This window comes from Archocentrus centrarchus, chromosome 6, assembly GCF_007364275.1.
Source record: "Archocentrus centrarchus isolate MPI-CPG fArcCen1 chromosome 6, fArcCen1, whole genome shotgun sequence".
In the NCBI taxonomy this organism is placed as follows: domain Eukaryota; kingdom Metazoa; phylum Chordata; class Actinopteri; order Cichliformes; family Cichlidae; genus Archocentrus; species Archocentrus centrarchus.
The window spans coordinates 26068212-26086717 of NC_044351.1; the positions used below are offsets into that span (position 1 = coordinate 26068212).

General features: G+C 41.2%; 1 protein-coding gene across 1 annotated transcript in view; it reads left to right on the top strand.

The window, feature by feature from the left end:
* Positions 1-6302: 6302 nt before the first annotated feature.
* The window catches only part of ldlrad3 (low density lipoprotein receptor class A domain containing 3), an 88860-nt gene continuing 76656 nt past the window's right edge, over positions 6303-18506 (top strand). The window contains exon 1 of the mRNA XM_030730556.1: positions 6303-6669. Coding sequence (XP_030586416.1) covers positions 6615-6669 — 55 coding nt within the window. The 5' untranslated portion in view covers positions 6303-6614. The remainder of the gene's footprint in view (positions 6670-18506) is intronic.

The following is an 18506-nucleotide window of genomic DNA, read 5'->3' on the forward strand; positions in this document are numbered from 1 at the left end:
CGCAGAGGTTGCACCCACCCAGCCCCCCCACACACAACCCCGACACCCCTCCACCCCCTTTGAGGATTAGAAACGATCAAAGCTGTGCTCATTCCACTCATTTTTTATCCCTCCTAACAGCAGGTGGGAAACCCCTATTGGCCCACACACACCTCTGTACCAGCCAGTAGGGTAAGCCTCCGGCATGCTTGACAGGGCAGGGAAATACAAAACAAAAATTTGCTAAGCAGCTTTCTACTACAGCACAGAATTTTTCATCTTCCAGCATCTTTTGTGGCCATGCACACATCAACACAACAACATTTCTTCTTGAATGGCCTCATCGCTGTCGATCAGTAGAAAACACGAACAGGCCCTGAATCATGCTATCAAAAAAATGTCCAATATTTCAAATACATTTCACTTTTCTGCTGCAGTTACTTTAACACTTCTGGTCACCACCTGTTTTCCAGAGTGTGTCAGTGGCTGACAAATAGATGTGTATGCTTGTGTTTGAAGAATGCCATCACCCTATGTTGCTGCGTGTCGTGGCCTTAAGCTCCACAGCAATGACTCTAATGAGAGCTTGCCCAGGGCAAGTCATCAGAACAAAGCAATTTATTTGTGTCTTTCCGTGTGTAGGCAACGTGCATGGATTTCAGTCTATTTGCCTGCCAAAAAATGAATTAGGCATGTGGTGGGAGAAAATAAGCTGATATTTGAATATGAACATTTCCCATAGTGCTTTAGGGCTGGGACCCAGCAGCAGCGGGCATTGAGCTGGCATTTCTTCACCCTGTGATCAAAGGCCCGGTTCCCAGCAAGCCCCCTTAACGCCTTCGCTCTGTTTCCCCCCCCCTTCCCTCCTCTCTCCTCACTGCTCCAGCCATAGCCGGGAGCAGGGATGCTTGAGCAAGAACCGTGATGTGTTGTTCCTTACTATCCTTGAGTCCTGCAGATCTTTCTGGTCTTGCCTGACTGACAGCCCCTCACTGTGCTGACTGTTACCCTTCCAAACCCAACTTCCCCCCTTGTCATGGTCAATATGCATGCTCTAACTGCACCCAGACATAAACTATTGCTTTCAATCCAAGTCTTGTTTTTTTTACAACCTTAGGCAGTTACAATGCTGTTTCACTGCTTGCCACCCCACCCTGTGTTTAGTCTCTTGAACCAATTCCAGTCTGTCATGCTCTTGATGAGTCCTCTCTTAGTGCCCATAACTTTCTGTTTAGTTAACATATTTAATGCTCCCTTTCCTCCTAAACCATTTTACAGACACCTATATTTATGTACTTTACTGCTGAATTTCAAGTGTGAACCAGCTCTTTCTTCCAACTTTCTATTTCCCCAGCTGCTTTCTGCCGCTCCTTCTATTCTAATTCACTATTTTAGTACTCTAATGTGTCACTCACTTCCAAGCACGTACTTGTTCTCTTCAACATTTCGTAGACATACATTTTTACTTTGATACTGTCAAAGTTACTCTCCTGATGCTAACCTGGGTGTTTTATCTGACACAAATATGTGGAGCATATATATATATATATACATATATGGGTTAGGGTATGGCATGGCCTGTTTTTGCTCATAAAAAAACACCTGTGACAGTTGGTGGTCCAATAAATGAAGAGAGCCTACGGGTGTGAGCAGTGGGCCAAACCAAAATGCTATAAAACAGGCCAAGCCTGCTGGGAGCACTGCTGCCTCTTCTCATCCTGGCCTAACTCCATCACATGACCCTTGTGGCCCCGATGCTCTCGTCTGTCCTTGTCCTATTTTCTTCCACTCTCTGGCTCACTCTCTGAGATATTCCTATTCCTTCTCTTAAATATTTTATTAGATTTTGTCTGTGCTGATAGTCACGTGTTGCTCTGTACAGTAGGCAGTGAAGCAAAATGGAAAGGGTTCAGTTCTTCAGTTCAGCTTATTCTGAAGCCCATTTTAATGTTACTTCTGATAACTAAGATTCTGTAGTCAAAACAGGATTGTTATTCCTACTAGAGCAATTTTGCTTCAGCTAGAACTATTCAGCAGGTCCCCGATGCCTTCAGTGTTGGGCTGCTGTTCCATCACTTTGCTCAAGACTGATCTTTTGTAAATATTGACTGAGCACCACTTTGAGGTTAACCATTTCAGTATTACATGGCTCAACAATTAAACAGATGTTGCATTATTCCTTACAATCAAGTTACCCAGAAGACACCCTCACGTTGCAGTCGGTAGGCCAAGGTTTTCAGCTCTCCAGTAAAATTTCATATCATGTACAGGTGACGTTTACATGATGACTGATTAGAGGGAAAAGATACACAAGAGGCAGCTTGTCAGATCATGTACTCTCACCGTGTGCTAGATGAACTGGCACACAGAGAGCCGCCGACTTTCCATCTAGCAACACGGAACAAATTGAACATTTTAGTTTTCAGTATAATATCTCAGTGTTTACTACAGATATTTATTAGCTAAGTTACTTTTCAGCTTATGAACTAACACCTGAAAAGCTAACAGCTTTCCCAACAGCCACGACTGTATTCTACATGCTTTTAGTTCAGAGCGCAACTGAGTGTAAATAGATGCTCACGGAGGACAGGCTCATTCTGACAAGCTGCCCCTGGTGTATCTTTTCTCTCTAATCAACTGTCGTTTAAACTCAATTCACAGTAATTTCATCATTGAGAGTGACATCTAAGGTTGTACAAGCACTAGTTGAGATAACATTTTTTTTCTAATATCAAGGGCAGAATCCAAGGGATGAAGTCTTGATGACTGCTCAAAGTTAACGCAATGTAATTATGTATAAGCAAGAGAAATTGCCCATCACTCAGCTGGGCTTGACCTTGTTTAATGCTGTTATTTAGAGATGCCTCTGCCTGTTGTTTGGAGACCAGAAGTGATAATGGGCTTCAGTGGCCTTGGGAGCTTGATTACCACAGAGCACATTGAGCCTGTTTTGCATTATGTTAGAATATAGACAAAATAAGATTGCAGTATAGTCCTGATTTCCAGTCTATGCTAAACTGCTGCTAAACATTACATTTAATTAATACATTATTATTTCTCTGATTATAGTCTAATGTGCCATTGTATTTACAACTTGCCATAACAGAATTAAATCAGTAGACTTAAATAACTCAGGTATTGATCTTATTTTTAATAGTCACTTTTATTGTGTTGCATTATAATAATACTATGCTATGTTTGTCATATTTTTCCATAATCCTGATTTTACAACTTATTAACAAATTATTACAATGTGTAACCCATTCCAGTCTGCACTTTTTTTTTGTTAAATCTAGATTAATTAAGAAAGTAACTGTTGATGCTTCAGGCATTTCTCTCTTAAATTGTTATTGGCCCTTATCTCTGAAATCCCAAATCAATATCTGTTCTTTGAGTCTAAGCCTGAGTGCTATAGATTGATAGATGCATATGTGCACGCACACACACGCACGCACACACACACACACAAAAGCTACTCTGCATATCTCCCTGTGATTCAATTGCTGATGCCTATCTGATGTCCCTGTAGCAGCAGCAGGGAAGACATCAGCTTTGCTAACTAATGTCAAAGGAACACAGCATTGATCACATAATTGAGTAATTATGTGATCAATGCTTAATTAACCTAATTAATGCATTTGGGAGAGCATGAAGGAGACTGAGTGTGGCAAACCTCTGCAAGTATCCCACAGTGCACAACTATGTTCATGTTTCTGACACCCAAGCATGAATATATGAGTGTGCAGAGTTCAGTTAGTCACTAAAATAAACTTCTTAATGGCTCAATGAAAACATTTGTTGAAATCATTTCCCTGATGTGCCCTCAATCTTGTTTTTTTTTTCTCTCGCTATCGCTTTTTGAGTCGTACACTCACTCACAAACAAAGATGTCCTTCCCATCAGAGCACTGGTTATTAAATATGAGATGAATGTGAAGAGACTCACACTAGAGAGTGAATCTGCCATTGTCAGTCCCTGAGGGGCCTTGGCATTTCACAGCTACCTTGATGGCAGTCTGACATGACAAGGACATTTCATCCTAAAGCTCTCAAGAGCTATATTTGTGCTCTCTCACCTTCAGCTCACGTTCTCATTAGATAAAATGATTTATTAGCAAAGCCCTCCATGGCAGCGGACTCAGCTGTTCTTGTTGGCAAAGTTACGCTATATTTACCTTCAGTAGTGCATCACAGCTTGCATGTGAGTCTCTGTTATGTGAGGTAACATCTGAGGAGTCGAGGGGAATTTTGGTCAAATATATTTTCCCTCTCATTTCCTAGCTCCTTCTGTCACAGTATCCGTTATTCCCACATCTTCTTTTTCACCTTCTCCAGCTCACTTTCTTCATCCTCCTCCTGATACTTTTCTTGCCGCTGGCATCCTTACTCACTCTCTTTTCACACTGCTCTGTAAGTGTTGTGTTCTCTTCCCACACATACACACACACTCTTTGTGTCGTTTCTGTTATACATCCTCTTACCTCTCCCTGCGTCTGTGGCTGAATCTTTCTCTCAGTGCCACCACTCGCCCACAGGCAAAGTCATTCCAGGTTGCTACACACTACCTCAGAGTCATTTTCCAAATTTGGCCCCTAATTGGGTTTCTCCTGCGATTAAGTCAATAACAACCTTCATATTAGAGTTTAATGTCCCCTAACGAGTCCATTTGTTGGCCAGCGGCTAATTAGGTCTGAGCTGTTTATAGATAGCCTAAACTAATTGATGGGCATTACTGAAACACTGTGTGTCAATCACTAATGTATCTGAGCACATTTTTTGCTTTTAGCTTGCAGCTCTCTTGGGCAAAGCCCCCCAAAACAGATTATGCCGTTCTGGTTCATGGATCAGGCTGTATAATTTGTGAGACAGCTCAGCATTAACATTAATGATATCTCCAGGGGAGCGGAATAAAAACCCATTTAACATTGGCTGACAAATCTTCTTCCTCTTCAACAAGCATTTAGTTTATTAGTGTTGATTGTATTCTGAATTTCTGTTGAGGAGACTTCTGTCTGTCTTTGTTAACTGTAGGGATCACTGAAATATTTAAGTCTGCGAAATGTAAACTTTTCAAGTGTGGTGCCTCAGTGTACATGTACACCCGTGTAGCATCAGGCCCCAGAATGTAGTGCATAAGGCCTAACAGGAAACAATAGGGGGACACAGGGACAACAGGCCCCTGCAGAAACTATCAAGCTGGAATCTTTGACAAAGTTTCAACAGATCCGACTGACATGCCAGGACCCTTCCCACGAGTTTGAGTCTGCACGAGGCTGTGGCTTGATAAGGCAGTGTTTGGATGAATATAAAGTGAGCTGGAGGAGTCTGATATTGGGCCTCATCCAAATCATATGCCTCCAGGTTCACCTGCTATCGAAATAAAGGGTTCGTTTGAAGCGAGCTTGCCTGCGTGCACACAGCTGCAGTTCTATGATAAAAAGAGGTTTGATAGGTAAAGCCTTCTGTCCTTCCATCCCTCTCCCTCTCTCTTTCTAATTGAATCAAACTTACATTGACATGCAAACACCAAACTAAAGCACCGGGATTACTTTCTTTCTTACTGTCTTCCATGTCTCTCTGTATATGGCCTATGCTTTGTGCTGGATCCTCTAGTGCTCTGTATGGGTTGGTAAATTTTGCATTTCTGCTTGTGTGGAAGTTACTAGAGCTGAGTTGGAACACCAGAAACGCAGTAAAGGAGAAATGTCCTTCTCTGTGATTTTCAGCTTTTGTGCCAACACCACAAATTCATTCAGGGGTTGATTTTCTACAAGTGTTTTCCTCTTTTAACTTTCGTCAAGGCTAACCATCTGTTATAAGATTGCTCCAAATAGTCCCCCCCAACAAAAAAAAAATGCCATCTGCTACCATATGTATTTTTTAGAGTTTCAAAATCCTATTGAAATCCGGTAGCTTTAAGTTTCCCTGATAGATGGAGTTGGTGTTATTACCTTTTAGCTTTGGGGCTACTTAAAAATAAAAAAGGCCAAAAGGACATTTTAACCTTCAGGTGACTCTCATATAAGGTTTTTGAAATTCATTAATTTATTTTAATCTATTACTTCCTTTAAATTCTTCATATAATTTTAATCAAGGAAAACAGTAGCTTGGATCCTCGTTTTTATTTGCCTCCAGTTACTTCTTTCACCCATTTTTGTTGAATGGGTGCAAAGTTGGTTAAGTTTAATATCACTGGAGTTATGGGGAAAGGAAACAACTCCTACTTCCCATACGGGACCGTTAGCTGACCTTAGTCCGCAGTCTGGGAACAGCCGTCCCGGACTGACCGGCCTCTGCTCGCCGGCTCTCTTCCTCCGACTCCGCCTCTCTTTCAGCACCAACACACGAACGACCGACTTAACTCAGCCTGCCTACCGCCACCTCGAAGCCCCTTACAGCTCCAGCTTGCATGCCTCCCCCCCGCCCAAACTGGACTCCATACCTTACGGCTGTCCCAAGGAGAACTGTTCTTCCACGCCGTATGTACTCTTACTATTGCGGAGTCAGACTTCAAGAGCATAAACAGGCAAGAACTGCTGCATCGGAGAAGTTTTTGCCCCCAGTTTTTGCCCTGCAGCGGGGCAGGACAGCAAGAATAGGCCGGGAGGGGAGGGTGCAAAAGAAAAAAGCGACCGTATGATGTGGATCTGGTACCTTCTGCTTGGTTCGGGGTCAGGCTCAAGAACTGTTGGTAAGTTGTTTTTTTTTTTAAAGCCAGGGTGAAACTAACGTTGTTATCACGGTGCGGACACGCTTCAGTGCGGGTTCGGGGGAAGGGAGGAGGGGGACGCTGTAAGTCTAAAGGATTCGCCCTGTGGTGCACTACTTTCTCCTTCGATGAGTTTCCTCAAAGTTAGCGTAACAACGTCTTTGAAAAGAAGTTATGACTTTTCTTTTCCCTCGGCTGAATTTGACTTTTTCTGTGCCTGGAAATTGGGAGTGTTAGCAGCCGGGGCGGCAGTTTCAGAGTTTTTCGTGCATGTCGAATGTCTTGCATTCGGTACATGTCCCCTTCACCTCTGAGTGAGAATATTTTTGCTGGAGACACCCTCCATGCCGTATCCATTCACCGTGTGTTTTGAAATGACGCTGTGGTCTCCACCGCTACGTTATGACTGAGAGGTTGTTGACAGGACAGTGTTGACAAGTCAATCTGTTCTCCAGCTTCGCCATGGGAGCTGCATGGGGCCCTTAGAAGGACGCTTGTAGTTTATGGGACAGTTATGACAGCCGTTTGGCACTTTTACTAAGTTTAAATATGATGCAGATTTGAGCTAATGTTCATATTAGTGACATGTAATTTCCCTAGTGGTTATTGCAATGTGCTCAAATGCTTCAATGAGGGCCTACGATGAATAAATATATGACCCAGAAATAAACAATATCCGTCACAGATAATTAGATCTGCTTTTATTGCTTTCTAATTACAAAAAATGTGTGGATTTTATGGAGTGTGACAATCAAAGCATTGCTGATGCTTCCAACAGAGTGATTTTTAGGTAAATCTTCACATTCTCAGAGCAGGTATCACAGGTGCATTGAATGGGCGAGTCTGTAATAACAACACTAAGATACTTGTGGTGCCTTAAGTACCATTTGGCCCAGATGGAAAAACACAGGTGTGAATAAATCAGTGAATTGTGGCTGATAGGGTGTTAGGCATTTAATCGAAAGAAGAGGGTGGGTGTGGTGGTTGTGTTTGTTTTGGCTCTTGCTCCATCCAATCCATTGTGTGCCCCACTCTTGGCTCCTCTCCTGTGCTCTGTTACCTGCAAATGCAATATAACTGTAAGCAGTTAAGTTAGTAGGATTTGATGAGGGTCACAGCCCAGTTACAGCCCTCTGTCCTTGCAGTCGTCCTCTGTCCACATAATCTCCATCCATCCATTTTCTTCCGCTTATCCTTTTCAGGGTTGCGAGGGGTGTATTGATGGGAATTCCGGCTCTTTTCAGAAAAAACAAGGGCCTTTGAGGAGTTGAGCCTGATGACCTGCCCTGTTTTGTTCTTCTAATTACACTGAGGGATGAACAATTCGTATACAGCATACCTATGTAGGTTGTTTGTGCCGCCTGCTCGATATTAAATTTTAAATTTGCAGTGTACACTCTGTCTATCAGAATAATCCTTTAACGCCAGGCAAGCGCTGCTGAATCGCGGGTTTACTGACCTTACAAGGCACGAACGTCTTACCGCAGAGTCAGCTGGTCCAAGGAACTTGATCAGCTGGCTTTTCACCTTAACTCCGCCACCATTCTTGCTATCGAAAAAATTCAAACTGTTCCTGAAAGCTCAGAAATTACACTTCATAGTCATGTAGTGGTATTACGGCAGTTTTGAAGTATGCTGTTTCTCGTTCCACATGTTTGGAGGTATAAGGTTAAAATGTTTCCATTCTTTGCTACGCTTTCCGTCACTCATTTTCCTCACCGTTCCCGCGTGTAGCCTCTATGTAACGCTTAACTTCCTCTGGCTCTTTCCTGTCTCCAAGCACATTTTGCATGAGCCCCTCCCTCTGTTTTTGCAGTGTTTGTTTACTCACTGCAGTGTGTCCATGGACCCTCCCCCTCAGTGTAGACGATCATATGTTACCATTCATCTTAACCAATCACGTGCGGCTTCCAAAAAAAAAAAAAAAAAAAGGAAAGAACGAAAAGAAAAAAAAGAAACGGCTCACTATCGGAAGCCGGCTCCCGTCGTTCACTTCAAAGAACCGGCTCTTAGAGCCAGATCGTTCGCGACCGACCCATCACTAGAGGGGTGGGGGGTGGAGTCTATCCCAGCTGTCATAGTGTAAGAGGCAGAGTACACCCTGGACAGGTCACCAGCCTGTCGCAGGGCTAACACAGAGAGAGAAACAACCATTCACACCTATGGCAATTTAGAATCACCAATTAACCTAACCCTAGTGACTTTGGACTCCACGCAAACACGGGGAGAACATGCAAACTCCACACAGAAAGGTCCTGGACAAGGTGGAGTCGAACCTAGGACCTAGCAGGCACCAGTGCTAACCACCACACCACCATGCTGACCCCACATAATCTCATTAACATAATTACAAACACCATCATTTGCCAGTCAATTCAGAGTCATTAGAGATAACAGCTGTAACTTTTGCATAAGTTGATTGTTCATGCAATTCTATTGGATGAATTCCCTTCAGCGTCCTGGGATTGTGGGTTGTCACACTGTCATGACTTCCTGGTACTCTTGTAAATAATGGCGCTGTCATTAATGTGATTAGCAACACCTGTGGTTTGCACCAACTGAGCTGAAACATGTTCAGTGAAGAAGAAAAATGTTTTTGCTCGTGTCACTGAAACGGAAGTGCAAATACGATTATATTATCTTCAGACAGAGATTTAGTGTGAGCTGCCCACTCTAGTTTTCTCTGCAGGAGCAAAGGAGCATGTATCCATGATAAATGTAAGAAATTTTCTTTCGAAATATTACTGTAGTTTGTTTTCGTCTGTATGGCTTACGTCTCGTCAGCTTTGAATAAACAAACCGTGCTTCAGTGTTTTATTAGCTCATGGCCTGGCCAGGGTAATAATGTCAGCTACATATGAGCTAATCTAAACCAGCACAAAAGCAAAAACAAAGCAAAGTTATTACTAACCAGCATATTGCGCATTTTTTTTTCCAGTTTGTGTTTTGGGGATGGGAAATACAACAACACTGGCATTTGAAGGTTTGGCAATAAAATAATGTTGGTAGAATTCCTAAAAACTTTACTCAGTTAGTGGGGGGAAAAAAATCAATAAATGCACTGCAGAATCAGATATTTTGTTACCTACCCCATGCCTGCAGCTTTGAGTGTTGCAGATCTGCTAAGGTTCTGGTATTTTAGTGCATTTATTATCCTTAACAGATCTGAACACACAATAACACAGTATTTGTCCATCGGCTACAGCCAGCTGTGACCAATGAGCTGTGAAGAATGAGCACATTACACTTCATAAATTGGTACACAAATGTGTCAGTAGTTACTAAAGAATTAACTGATAATTAATCCTTAAAGAGTAGTTCATAAATGTCTCTGAGGTAACGAGCTATTCATAGAGTAGATAATGTAGACAATATAATGATAGCAGACATAGATAATGGTAATGATATAGTAGATAAAGAGCAGACTGGGCTTAATGTGTTAATCATGCTATTAATAATCTTGTTTGCCATTAAGCAACTAATTGTAAACTCTTTATCACAAACTCAGCATCCACATTGCAGTTTTGTGTAGCGGTGCTTTTCAAAAAAAAAGGTGAATAGTTCTTAAATAATTAAGGAGTAGTGTGAAACTAGTTTGGAGCATCTCAATATGATGTGTCACTTTACCTTACTGTGCAAACTACTGATTAAGTGAGTAATGAGAGGATGGTTCATAGTTTTCGCTTAAGGGTTTAGGTTCAGTAAATCAGGAGCAGCTTATGAGGAAAGTGATCATCTGTTTCACAATATTTATTCGTTTCTCTGGTGATTCATCATCTGCTGTAAAATCCTCAGTTAAGAGTGTTTCAGATGTTCTTCTCATTAACAGTTCATCAACTGTCAGGTCTTCTGGTTTCTTTTTCACTTATTCCTCTGTAAATGTCCCTTAAAGTGCCAGCAGAACCAAAACGCTGCAGTACACAGGTTAGGTTACTAACCCATTTAACCTTCAGAGGTCTAAGTTATCATAGGCGAGAACCCTGACCCTATATTTTGGAGTAAGACAAAACAGAGAGAGCGATTACAGTATTCACATCTCCACAAATGAGTTACACCAAGGGGGGGGACATGAGCCAGTTAGATTTAAGTGGACTAAACAGTAAAAGTGTGTAAACACCCTCAAACACCATGAAAACTCTATACAAGTTTGGAAATTGGGACCTTTCTCTTGTAGCATGTATTGACCAGAAAACAGGATTAGGCTTGAACTTGTTTCTGTATGTTCAAGGTTTAACACCACTTTATTAACATCCTCTGATTGCTAACCACACGTAAGCCACAAGTAAGCTCAAAGAGATGCCAAAGCCCAGGTCTTGCTTGAGTGAGGAATTCTGGATGAAACCTTGATACTTTACAGGTAGCTGTTTTGCACAGAGTGGAATACTGAACTGGTTTGTTCAGCCCTGTACAGTGCAGTCTGCAATATAAAGTCTGTAAAATAACCATACCATGCTTTCAGCCTGACATAGCTGTTCTCCTTGATCAACATAATTTGCACTCCAGTGATCACTGTGTGTTAGAAGGCCACACATAAAGACCAGGAGATAGGATTTTTTTTTTTCCCCCATTCATAACCAGAGAAAGACTATTCGGGTCATTTCGCTTACTGAGCAGAATAACAGATTCACATTGTTTCCAGCTTATTGTGCTTTGTATTTCTTCAGTGTGGCTTCACGAAGGCAGGCCATTTGGCCCCCTAAAACTCTGCGTGCTTGTGCTTATCATTGCATATCTTTGGAACAGTGAAGAGAGAAAGAGAAAGAGATGTTGTGTTGTTTTTGTTTTTTTCCTGTGGCTTACTTGCAAGGGATGGGTACGGACACCCAGTTTTAAACATGCCCCGGGGCTAGAGTTTTGAAAATATGAGTATCAGTAAACGTTGATATTATTGGTTCTGCTCTCAGTATTGGAGAAATTAGGAAAAGAGAATTTGCAGGCTCATTTCCTAGGTGTGGGTGTATTCATAAATTCAAATGGAAATGTTCAGAGCATAAATTGAATTGTTATTCAGAAACTCAGAGTGCCCAGAGCAGGGATGAATTTCCTGATTTGTTGGCAGCAAAGTTTTCTTGTTTTGTTTTCACCCTTCCTCTAACCAGATGTTGGTATTGGCAGCAGTAGAAGAAGTACACACATTTCTTTCTCTTTTTTTAATTACTAGTCTTAACAGCAGCATCCCTACTTTCAGCCTTAGCTGCTTTTGCTTAGAAGGCCAAGGATTAAAGGAGGACCAGCGTGGCTTTAGTTCCCTGAGTTGTTAAACAAAGCCACATGACTGGAGTCATGTTTCAATCCTTGCGTAACAGAGCATTTTTAACTATAGTAACCACAGATTGTGTGGTTTATGCCTTTTTTGTCAAACATTGCTGCATAATAGTAACAAATGAAACTAAAAACCCAGGGAATTCTACTGGCATGGTTTTGGCTCACTTGTCCAATTACAGGGACATTTAGCTGCAAATCATTACAAAGCTGTTTGTTTTTGTCTTTATCCAATGATGTAGCCTCTCTGTTCTGATTGGCAATGCCACCCATACATAAATGCAGGAGGGGTCTCATTGAATGTTTTGATGAGCATCAAGATTGAGTCAGTCAAATCTTGTGGCCTTTGCAGTCACCAGGGGATAAACAGTATACACACCAGAACAATATGTACACTTATTCCCTCACACAAACTGGTGTTTATAGAGGACGAACATGCAGTAAAAATGTGCAGACCTCCCATATACTTCAAACCATGCATACGCACATGCGCACACACTTTTAGCCATTAATCTACAAAGACTTTTCTGCATCTCGCCCCAGATCTTAACCCAAATAACTCAGCACTCCCCACCATCATCTTAAAAAATCCCCCCAAAAAACAAAAACAAGTCAGCGTGTGAATATATTTCAAACAAATTGGTGTTCAATCCCTACAGTAGAGGTGCAGAGACATTCCCAAGTCAACAACTCCAAATGTGGTAAAGTCTGCCAAACTAACACAGCTACAGGCACACTAATAATGCTGAGACTTTGAAATGCGAGAGACAGTGGACAAGTGGACAGGAGGCGCAGACAAAACCAGTCCATCTTTTATATACAGTCTATGCCTGGGCCTAGCTCCAAAAGCAAGTCATTCTCAGTAGACTTGGATGGTAGAATCCCCAGATATACCACCGAAATCAACACATATAGCACTGAACTGAAACTCATGATCTTTTTTTTTTTTTGGTTTTGGTGCCTTTTGGAGCATTTTTAGCTCCAAAAGGACCAATGAGCTCCTGCCATAGCGAGGCATCTGTCAACCGTTCATCCCAACTTGCACACAATGATCACCTAATGGATCTTCATTCAGATTGTGCTCAAGGTCAAGGTCCCATTTGTCGTTTTATGGGCAGTAGCCTGTGAATTGTGAGCCAGTTGAGTTACTACATTATTGATGTGCTGGATTATGCAATTAGCTGACAAATATTATAGGTTTCTGTGGAGCTAATAATAGTAACAGCCTGTCCAAGAAGCCCACATCCCAGTTTTGCTGAATAAAATTCTAGCATTTTGTTTGTAATTTAGCACTAAGTAGCAGGTATCTGTATCTTTGTGATGCACCCAAACAATACCCCTTGCTAAACAAACTCACTAGTATTTACTGATCTATTAGCACACCACCTTCTCAATTAGAGGCTCCAAAAACCAAAATAGAGATGATTTATATATGATTTCCATAAGGGTTGCAAAATATTGAGAAAAAAAAACTAACAATGCAGTGTTTTATTTTTGCTGCAGTACATATTTCTTGAATAGAATTTTTTTTTTTTTTACTCATTGGCAGCCCTATTTTATACTTTAAGCATTTGCTCAAAGTTGGAACTTTGGCTGTTACGTGTATTTCTCTCCAGGGCAAATGTAGGTGCTCTGTCCGGTCTCTTTGAGCATCTCTGATCTATAAGTTATGATGCTAAATATTTCATGAATCCTTGTGTATATGTTTCAAAGGAAAGAGAGAGAGAGAGAGAACCAGTGGAAAAGGTTAGGAGACAGCGCACCATACAGTACTGTACAACAGTCTTGAGCTACGCCTCATTTCTTTATATTTTGCTTCCAAGGAGCCAGACTTGTGTTTTTTTTAAGGGGTCTTGAGCAATAGTTCTCCAGACTCTGAATGTTTTAAAGTTTTTCTTTGAACATTGGCTGCTTTTTCACTCATTTTCAGTTCTGTGGCAAAGGTCTTATGGGGTAATTAGTCCAAATTTGAAATTTTTTGTTTTACAACATCAGGAGAGAGGTGCAGTGTGAGAGTCTACATCTGTAAAACACAGTTGAGGCTCTTTCATGGATTGGAGCTGCATTTCAGCCAGTGGTGTCGGGGATCTTGTCAGAATTTATAGAATTATGAATGCAGAAAAGAACTGAAAGATTTTGACCATGCAATACCATCTGGAAAGCATCTGATTGGCAATGGGCTTCATTTTTTCACCATGACAATGATTCCAAACACACTGCAAATGCAGTAGAAACATACCTGGATATAAAAACACACGATGAAACACTGTCAGTCATGGACTGGCGTCCCCAGAGCCCGGACCTCAACATTATTGAAGCAGTGTGGGATCATCTTGACAAAGAGTAGAACAAAAGGCAGCCAGCATCCAAAGAAATGAGGGGTGGCTCAAGACTTGTGCACAGCACTGTATATTGATTTTATATTGATCTTAATTTGTCTCCCATACAGTGATGCAGAGCCTTGTCTTTGTTTGTCCCTGATGATTACCTGATATTGAGCCACCTTGTTCCTAGGTGCCAAGATCAAACCTCAGATGAATCTGTTTATTTACTGATTTGAGCTATTTGAGAATTTTTTTCTTTTGTTGACCTAAGAATAAGGCATTTGTGCTTTTCACAAACTATAGTGTTCACTCTACACTTTTACAGTATGTACTGTCAATAGTTATTCCTAGTGGGGTTAACCTTGAGGACAGTTTGTGTCAGACATTGATTGGAGCTATCTGCAATGCCAGAGCCATAAAGTAACTTGAGATATGCTCAGAAGTTTGTTTACAAGAAATGCCTAAGCACTGGATGTTTTTGTAGTATTTTTGCTGCTGCAGTGTCTCAGTGAAATGTGCACATACACACATATTGCAGCAGGTAAGAGGAGGAGGGCAGGCTTACCCATTCCTGTCAAGTTTAGCACTGGTCTGTTGTAAAATAGAAAAATGGCACATTTTGCATCCCTGTGTTTTCAGTTTTTCCTGGAGGTGAGGTAGACGAGCTGAGGAACCCTGCATGTTTTTAATAAATCCGGCTCTTGACCACTGTTCTTAGTTCAAACAGCCCCTTTCTTCTTAACTGATATCCCATTGTTTTATGACTTTTAATAATCTTTTACTATAAAGAGACCCCTGCACATTGTGACATTGATGGAGCTCCAGAACCCTGCACATTCACTTTGTGCAGCAGCAAAACACTCACAAAGTGCTCAACTAGAGTATAGGCGGAAAAGAATAATCAGCTGAGCATTCATGCCTGGCATTCATAGTGTATGTAATCTAAATGAAGAAATTTTATTGCTGAAATAAAATCTAGTTGCAGTGGAGTTTCAAATGGAGTTTATCCATTGATCTGGACCATTTGTATAATTTGTATAAACTGGAGCAAAAAAGCAGTAAAGTGCCTGACTGAGCTGCCTGCGAGGGAAGGTTTGTGAGATGTGTATGTCTGTTGTCTCTTCAGTGTGTGTCCTTAATGTTTTGCAAAATTAAAATTTTAAAAAGTATAATAACATTAACAAGCATGATCTGCAGTATATACTAACCTGTTTATGCTATGGAGCCCTGAGGAGAGTTAAACTTGCTCAGTTGCTGATTTTAAAAGTTGAGTTTAAATGTTGAGTTGGATGTTTGTTGAGTTTACTACAGGTTTTTTAATGACTTGGTCTGAGCTGTCAGAAACAGACTGGGTTGCTGTCAGTGTGTTGAGTCTTGTTGAAATTTTTGAATTTTTTTATGGTTGACCTTGAACTGCTTCCAGTGTTGTTCCTTCAGACTAGAAATGCAGGCTGTCATGGATCTGAACCTTAAATTGAATAGAGATAACATTGTTTGGAGTTTGAACAGAATTGGCTCGATCTGCCTGTTCACCTTGGTTTCTCCACTTTCATTCTCATCCAAGGTGCTCCCTGTGAGAGTAGAATGACCTGCTATATGTGTCCCCTGTGTTGCTCTGCGTGCTGTCAGACAGGGAAGGGATCCTGGCATGCTGACAGCTGGCTCCGCTGCTGTCCCATGTGATCAGCAGTCATTTGCTGTACTTTGTCTCACAGCCACAATGGCAGCCAGTGTGGACACTGACAGGCTATTTTGGACTGAAATTCCACCATCCTGCTGTCAAACCAAACAAACTCTACCTTAAAAGTCAACAAAAACCCACAGAGAAAAATGGATACCATCAGGGCAGCGGATACTTTGTTTGTTAGTGGAACCATGTGAAAAAATATGGGCTGTAAGCACAGTTACATGTTGTTGGGTTCCCATGAATTTGACTTGTTCCTTGAGATACTTGAAAAAAATCACTAAATTACTCTCTTAATTAGTGTTTTCCCATCTGCATTTTCTGTCTCTTTCCTTTTTTTAAAAAAACCTACATTAGAATATGTACATATTAACTACCAAATGCCTGTGGTAAAAAATTATGCAGCAATAAACCTTTGTGTGTGTACATTTTTAACCTCACACGTAATTGTTTTATGATAATTGCACAGCTCTGGCAGTTTCATCATTCTGTTGAGTGGCCCAGCTCCATCCACAAGCTTTGGACGCTGCAATTAAATGCAATTTTCCAAACATGTAATCATAAGAAAAATGTTCATTTTAACTGGATGATTTTTTTGATTGCAATCACACAGCCATTTATTTCCCCTGCTGGTATCTTTTGTGCGCCAACTGTGAGTACATGGGCGTTCAGTGTCTTGTGATAAATATGCAAATCGTCTTAATAGCGTCGTAGGTGAAAACTGTTTTCAAAGCACAGCATTACTGCTAATGTATTCATTGACAGGATTAGATTAATCTTTAGGATTATAGAGATGGTTAGTGGAACTCTTTTTTTTTTTTTCTTCTGTTACACCTCACAGTAATTTAGGATTGCTCAATAGGTCAAGAGTTCATGGCCGAGACTGAAAAACAAAAGAAATGCCGGCTCATGAAACACGCCTCGCATTTATAATTGAGGTGCCACAGAGTGTGAAACTTACAGACTGCACGTCTTAATGATTTTGACTCCAGATTTTTTTTTTTGTCTGGATTTAAGTGTGAAGATTGTTCTCCATAGTCTCACCTTTGAGATTTTTGCATGCCATTATGTGACTGATTTCAGTAACTTGCTTCTAGGAGGAAAAGTGTTTGATCAGGCATGACAGAGTGAGAGGAAAGGACAGCTAAACCCCAGTTACTCTGATATCCACCCTTATCTATGAGGAAATGCACAAGGGAGCGATCTGACCGCAGTTCTTTTCGCACCAGATTGACATTTACTTGACAGTGCCAATTGAAGCCTCTTCACCTATTACTGCGTGCTCACTCACACGGACACAACGTTTGATTTAGAAACCTCTCAGGTGAAATTCCAATCTAGAGACATAGAAGCTATTATGCACTTGATGCTACTTCTCCAGGCGACTGCATAAATGAACAAATAAGATCAATCTCAATGCGTCCGACCTGAAATAATTGCTTATTTGTCACAATTAATTTCAGAGCCTTGACTCAAGACCCCATGATATTGATATTGAATGTCTTCATTATTACCTGAAATCCTGCTCATTAAATGGACCTGAATCGAAAGAATTAGTTTCTGTGTTAAATGGATGATAAAAGGGTCATTTCCTTGAATGACCAAAGAAGGAGAGAAGAAGTGATGTAGAAGTTGGAAGTTAATATTCACAACTCCACCTCATGGCTTAACTCCCTGAGCTGTCAGCACCTTGCTTTAAGTGTGCACACTTTGTGTTTCCCCACGTTTGTCTTTCTTCTCTACTAGTTATCACTCCTTTGAGCCAGTGTATAAATGTGTGCGTGTTTGTGTAGGTATAAGGTACAGAGTGTATGTGCAATATGTACAAAGGGTAATCCTTTCTTGGAAAGGGACCAGAGGAGGCGAGGCGCTCATCTTCACAGAAACTAATCACCCGATCCCGCCTGCTGTTTACAGGCAGACTTGCCAGCCAAAATTAAATGCAAAGCCCATGTTAATTGCCTTAATGTTGCTTCCCTGTCAACCATGGCTTGGCAGCAGCCTTCAGCACTGGGCCACAAAATAAATTCTTTTAGATTCTTCAGTGAATGCCAAAGACAAAAGGGAGTTCTGCTCCCCAAGAATGCAGAGCAGGAATCAGTTTTTATTGTGTTAAATTTAAAAGCCAGGAGAGCAGAACAGACATATGGGAGGGCAAATGAACATGGAGGTTGGTTCCATATGAGAGGTGCAAGGCATGAAGTTCAGGCCTAACTTAGGTCATTATAAGACCAGAACTATTAGTCTTGCTCAGGTCTAGTGTGTCAGAGATGGTAATTGAGTCCGTCTCTGTACAGCCTGCTCTAATGAGAAGCTGCAGGGCTTGGGTTTGACTAATTTCTCCTATGCCAAGGATGATATGTCAGGCTGGCTGTCCTGCATCTAATGACTCCAGATACTTAATGAAGGATTGGTGGGATTTCCAAAGACATAAGTGAATTATATTAATGTACTTCATAGTGCACTCAGGAGAGTTGCAATCCAAAGGCTTTTGATGTCCTCAAAGTGCACTTTGCCTATATATATCCAAACAGAGTGATGACAAATTA